The sequence below is a fragment of the Grammomys surdaster genome, unplaced genomic scaffold (genome assembly GCF_004785775.1).
Source record: "Grammomys surdaster isolate TR1022 unplaced genomic scaffold, NIH_TR_1.0 126531, whole genome shotgun sequence".
NCBI classification, from domain to species: Eukaryota; Metazoa; Chordata; class Mammalia; order Rodentia; family Muridae; genus Grammomys; species Grammomys surdaster.
Window position 1 is genome coordinate 17,481,332 of NW_021621323.1, and position 6,177 is coordinate 17,487,508.

At 37.9% G+C, this 6,177-nt stretch overlaps 1 protein-coding gene across 1 annotated transcript; it reads right to left on the minus strand.

Moving 5' to 3' along the window:
* Nucleotides 1-2,158: 2,158 nt before the first annotated feature.
* On the minus strand, nucleotides 2,159-5,665 carry Fabp2 (fatty acid binding protein 2). The gene is made up of 4 exons (XM_028760498.1): nucleotides 5,264-5,665; nucleotides 3,813-3,985; nucleotides 2,928-3,035; nucleotides 2,159-2,481 (listed from the first exon to the last, which is right to left on the minus strand). Exons 1-4 carry the CDS (start codon nucleotides 5,328-5,330, stop codon nucleotides 2,431-2,433), a joined length of 399 nt encoding a protein of 132 aa, XP_028616331.1. The 5' UTR covers nucleotides 5,331-5,665; the 3' UTR covers nucleotides 2,159-2,430.
* Between the last annotated feature and the right edge of the window lie 512 nt (nucleotides 5,666-6,177).

A 6,177-nucleotide genomic window follows, 5' to 3' on the forward strand; every position in this document is an offset into this window, starting at 1 on the left:
AACCCTCAGGGACTTCGAAAGTGGGGTGAGTGTGTGTGTGTGTGTGTGTGTGTGTGTGTGTGTGTGTTATGTGTCTTTGTGTGTGTGTGTGGTATGTGGTGTGTGTGAGTGTGTGTGTGGGGGGGTGTTTGTGTGTGTGTTTGTATAGATTGTTTGGAAACAAAACTTGATGGTGTGGCCTTGAAATTGGGCTGACACTTGGGGAGAACTTGGGCCTTTCTGTTCTAATTTCTAATCATCTACCTTCTCACAGATCTAACTACCAATTACCAAATTGAAATGTAAGTTCTTTCTTTAATTCCTGACAACCTGGATTATATACTAGGGGACTTCTGTAACCATGCATTCTAATAGAATCCTCAGTGGGGACAGGTGACTGAGATACCCTTTGCAACAGTTCCTCATCCTAACTGCTGACTGGCTCCATGCCTCCTGATCTTTCTCAGCTGCCATTGTCTGTTCACTCTTCCGTCCCACTCAATTCTCCAATAAAATCAATTGCACCAGTATTCTGAATGCTGGCCTCCGAGCTCAGGCAAAGCAGAGGTACACAACCCTGTGTGTTAGCACACATGGTGTCGCTAGATGATACTGCTACTTCAGGTGTTCTGATTCAGAACTAAGGTAACTCTAAATAAAGTGTTACTGCTGTTTCTATTCAGTAAATGAAAACAGTTTTAGGGAATTGCTCCTGCAGAAAGAAAAATGAGCCTTTGTATTAGTTTTGCTTATACAGAACCTGGAGCCATGTAAACAGTACCGTTTTAAACTTTAGAACATGGTACAGATATCTTCGCAGCAGACACTGAAACACAAGTGGAAAGAGTCCATGTCCTTGCCCAGTAGAGGGCACTCCTATACTGTAACCAAAGCAAGTATCAACCTGAGGTAAAGATCCATCTCAGAATGGAAGCATCCGTCCCACCTCCCACTCCTCCTAGAACTCCTCTGGCCCCCGCTCTGTTTCAGGCAACTACCTTACCTATACATTTAGGTTTGAAGTGCCCATGAATGTCCTGCTGGCATTGTCTAGATATTCTCTTGAAAATACTTTTTTGTACTTATGAACAGTCAGCTTGTAGGGATGGGAGGGCCTGTATATAAACACACAGGGAGCTGACTGCATCGCTCAGTGGGTAGATGCGTGCTGAACAAACATGGAGTCCTGAGTTTTGATCCCTAGCACCCACATAAATTAACCTGAACATGATGGTGCACCTCTGTAACCCCAATACAGAGAAGGCAGTAGATATAGTAGCAGGGGTCCCCCAGAGTTTTCTGGCCTGCCAATCACTGATTGGTGAGCTCCAGGTTCAGCTAGAGAACCTGTCCCTTCAAATATGGTGAAGAACAATAGAAAAGATACCTAGTCTCAACCTGGGGCCTCCATATATCCCCAGGTACACATGTGTACAAGTACTCCCACATTACATCATAAACATGTACACATACACACACAGGCGCACACATATGCACACACAAAATGAAAGGAAGGAAGACAAAGAAAATACAATGGCTCTATGTAACTGAGAACCTTGTAACAACAAGGCATTTAAACAAACATAGGGCCTTTCGGAGCCAAAACATGATGTGGGCCCATGAAACTAGCCAAGTTTAGCAAGATAAGTGATAGTTCCCCTCCCCCTCCATGTTCTCTGTCATCCTGCACTCTCTCCCCCATGGCATTTTCCTAAATGGCTGCTGAAGAAAGGGAGAGTTATTGTTATTCAGACACTGTATTACATGTACTATATTTTATAATATAATATATAGTATGAAAGGAGCTTTGAAATCCAGCCTAGTTACTTCATTTTAAAGATGCCTGAACTATATTCCAAAGAGATGAAGTGACATTCACAGGAGTTATGCTTAAGCCTGGACCAGATTGAAGAGGTCTCATCTGCCAGGGTGAGGCTCACTCACACAGGCCTGTGTAGAAAGAGAATTTAAGAGTTTTTTGATCTGCTCAAAGGAAAGTTTTTAATCTACATTTTGGTCTATTTTCTCTACAAGAAAAGGACACACTATTCTATATACATTGAGGGCCTTCTATATACAAGGGACCACTCAAGATGTTTTATGTGGGGTGTATCAATTTAAAAATATTCAGAAAAATCACAACTCAAAACACACGCACTATTTAAAAAACAGTCATCAATGCATATGCCACACATAGTTTATTTATTTTTTTAAGAAACACTACATACAAAGCAATGTGAGAACAGGATTTATTTTCTTTTAAAAGACTAGTAGATGTATATCTTAAGGATCATAAAACAAATGAAGTCCTAATTAGCTTTTACTTCTTTGGCTTTGATAAGGCTGGAAACCAGTGCTCATGACATGATGAAAGGGCTTGGCATTAACATGGCGGAGAAAGACAGCTGACATCAGTTTAGCTCTTCAGCGTTGTTCCAGGGGAAAGCTGGCTTATTCCTTCTTAAAGATCCGCTTGGCCTCAACTCCTTCATATGTGTAGGTCTGAAAGATGTTGACAGATATAAAAGGATGTGCTATTAAGATAAAATCTCAAAGTAAGAAAGATAGTAATGTTAGGGTCTGTCCTATCATTGTCTTATACCCGATAGCAGCATTTTATGAAGGTGTAGGATAGAACCATTAAAATTACATTTGTGGTTGTAGGCATTTATGGTTTTTGTTAAAATTGGAATTGATATATACATATACATATACATATACATATACATATACATATACATATACATATACATATACATATGCTCTTCAATAAATAATGCCATATATATTTCTTGCTATATATACATATACATACACATATACACACATATATATGTGCATATACACATATACATATATATGCATACATATACATGAAAAGATCAAAATTCTTACTCATAATCACTTTTGTCTTTGGAATGTACTTTCTAGTGTTTCTTACAACTTACCTGGATTAGTTCATTACCAGAAACCTCTCGGACAGCAATCAGCTCCTTTCCATTGTCTACACGTGTGAATTTTCCAATAAGTTTATTTCCCTCGATATTCCAGGTCCCCTGTGTCACAATAATAAAGCAGCAATTATTATAGTCTTAGATGTATCTAGCATGATTTCCAGTTTTACAGACCGACCTTCACTCACAGTAACCCTATGGATGGTATGATGTAATATGTTACCTCCGTTCGTATCTATGGAGACTGTGAAATGACAGAGCAGTTTTCCAAAAGTCAGAAAAGAGCGCTGTATGTGAGCATGTGTTTTCAGATGAGATCTCATGTAGCCCAAGCTAGCCTCAAACTTAGTCTGTATCTGAGGATGAGCTTGACTTCATGAACTCCAGTTCCCAAGTCCTGGGATTGCAGGCCTTGTGACCATGGCCAGTTTTTATATGGTGCTGGAAACTCAACCCAGGGTTTTGTGCTTGCTGCAGTCTCCAGATTCAGCTACATCCCTCGCCTTTATTGTTCAAGAACATTTATAAAGCAGTTACTAAGTTTGAATATCATGAACACTAAAAGGCTTGTGGTCCACCTGCATGGAGAGTTGAAAATACAGAACTTTACATTTCCTTGAGACTATCCTTACACTCAGTCAATCTGAGCGGATTAGTCTAAGTCTTAATATTCAATATAGCCTTTTCACAGATGTGTATCATAATGAAATATCACATTTAAATATTTTTCCAATGTGTTTAATATAAGACATGAACGGACTTCATTGTCCTCGTCAGTAAATGAAGAAGGTTTGCATTAGCTGCACCATTCCATGAGATAAACCACTTTGTATTGGTAAAAAAAAAAAAAAATCAAGAATGCATATAAAAATGCCTTACAGTGAGTTCTGTTCCATCTGCTAGACTATAGGAAAAGCTGACACCGAGTTCAAACACAACATCAATGTTTCGGAAGTTGCTTGATTCTTTGACTGTGAATTTATTTCCTTCTTGTGTGATTGTCAGTTTCAAATTGTCATGAGCACCAAGCTTCCTCTTTACCATGTTAATGCCTGCAAAGGAGAGAGATTGGAGAGGTCATGAAGTCAGGATATCACCAAAAGGGTTTCTCTGTTTTGGTTTGCTCATCTTTATTTTGTAGGTGAGGAAGAAAGAGCAAATAGTGTCATATACACACAGCAACACTGAAATGCTTCTAGAGAAAAACGGGGAAGCTCTGGCAGATCCAGAGGATGTTCAAGCTGCTTTTCCAAAGTAAGAAATTGTAAACGAAGCCACAAACTGTAGCGCCTTAGCCCTGGATAACATTAACAAGATTAACAAACTTTTTGCTTCAATGATCAGCCAAATTTCAGCAATGTCAAATGAAATATTAAAAGGTATATTCATATATTAAAGAAACACAAGCTGAGGTCTAAGGATTAATTTCTAACATTACTTTGCTTTCAAAATTGCATTTATTTATTTATTTATTTATTTTGTTGTTGTTGTTTGAAACAGGGTCTTGGTATGTAGCCCAGGCAGGCTTCAAATTTGCTGCCTAGCACAGGCTAGCCTATGACTCACAATTCTCTCTTTTCACTCTCAAGACTGTAAAGATTCCTGCCGTACACCACCATGGTTTGCTTGCCTCGTAATTATATTGACTCTTTGTGGAATTCCTCATTGGCCTATGCCAGAGAAATTATTATGAAATTTTATGATTAATTTATTATAATATGAAATTTTGTAAACTTCAATGCAGGATCCCTAAAGTAAAAGAAATAATTTATTCAGGCTTTATTTTGAGAAATGGAACATATTTTTGCCCAGTTTGTACTGTAAGCTGCCAGAATATTAGTAGACATTTATAGTATAGTTAAATTACACCTCCGTGAAGAATATACAGCTTTTAATGGTTATTCTTAAAGTTAGATAAGTCAGAGAAAAGAATTACATATAATTTGTTCAAGCTGTTTTGATAAAATTCTTTTCTTACTTTATTAAAAGATCCTTGCTTTTTAAATCCCCTATAATCCAGTGTTTTTTAAGCTCTAGAAATTATCATAACTCACTGTAATATTCTTTTTTAAATGAGCACAAACATGTCAGTTTTCAATTACACATGTGCAAGGCAAGGGAAGGGGTGGGAAGAGACCACAGGTGGCTCTTTCTTTGGTGAAAAATGAGCAGGACTTGCCCTAGGGAGACAGGATGCTTTTCCTAAGGCAGGAAGTGCAAATACGGATTTCCTGGCTTTGAGCAATCACACCTTGAGCCTTACCACATCCCAAGTCATTCAGTAACTACACAGGCAGGAGAAAGCAAACAGAAAGGATGCCAGTCCTTACCCATTTTCTCCATGAACTTTTCATAGTTCTCATTCCGGTCTACTTTCCAAGTGCCATCGAATGCCATGATCTCAGTTGTGTGTGCCTCTAGGAAAGCAGACGTTCAGTCTTGTGCGCTAGAGAGAATTTATTGTATTTCTTATCTTCGAACCAATTCATACTGTGATGTGGAAGTTCAAAGTTCAAGAGATAACGTAACTGTTTTACATGCCAGGCCCCTTTAGTTTCTCTTTCCATGCTTTCTTTGAATCTACTCTTGAGATTCAACTGAATTAAATTTGATAATCATACCTACTCTGTCTTCAACTACAGCATGTAGGCATTCTCAGTTCAAGAATTAGGGTCAGGTGTTATGGCTGACACCTTTAATCCCAGCTCTCTGGAGGTAGACGCAGGCAGTTCCAGGCTGGTCTAATAGGGAATTCTACTCCAGCCAAAAAACAGACAACAAAAATGAATTAGTCGATAAACCAAACCAAACAAACCAACCAGACAACAACAACAACAAAATCCTCTAGATAGTTTTCTATTTACAAGTTCAAAGTGCATACTATGTAGCAGCTGATACAATTTATAACATACATCAAACTACTGGGACATGAAACTTATACCCCAAGCCTTTCACAGGAGCCTTACAAAACTATACACAAATGTAATTTCAAAGTTAAGATTTGAGTGATTATTGGAACTAAAAATTTATTTTTATTAGGAACTTTTATTAGGAGTAATCACATTCCTAAGATTATTTTATTGAAATAAAATTAATCTAAAATTCAGTATATTAACTGTTTGCCCAAACATCACCATTATCATATTCTGAAATTGTGTCATTATCCCTAAAAGAAACTGCATACATTTTTAGCAGTGGGTTTTCATTTTCTATTTTTAGACCATTAGGTTCTCACCCACTTTCT

Bases quoted from the DNA above. Each gene is read 5' to 3' on its own strand.
- Fabp2 (XM_028760498.1), bottom strand. From the start codon at position 5,330: ATGGCATTCGATGGCACTTGGAAAGTAGACCGGAATGAGAACTATGAA. The intron at 3,986-5,263 runs GTAAGGACTGGC...TCTCCTTTGCAG, and splicing joins AAAGTTCATGGAGAAAATGG to GCATTAACATGGTAAAGAGG. The intron at 3,036-3,812 runs GTAAGGCATTTT...ATTGTGACACAG, and splicing joins CAGATGGAACAGAACTCACT to GGGACCTGGAATATCGAGGG.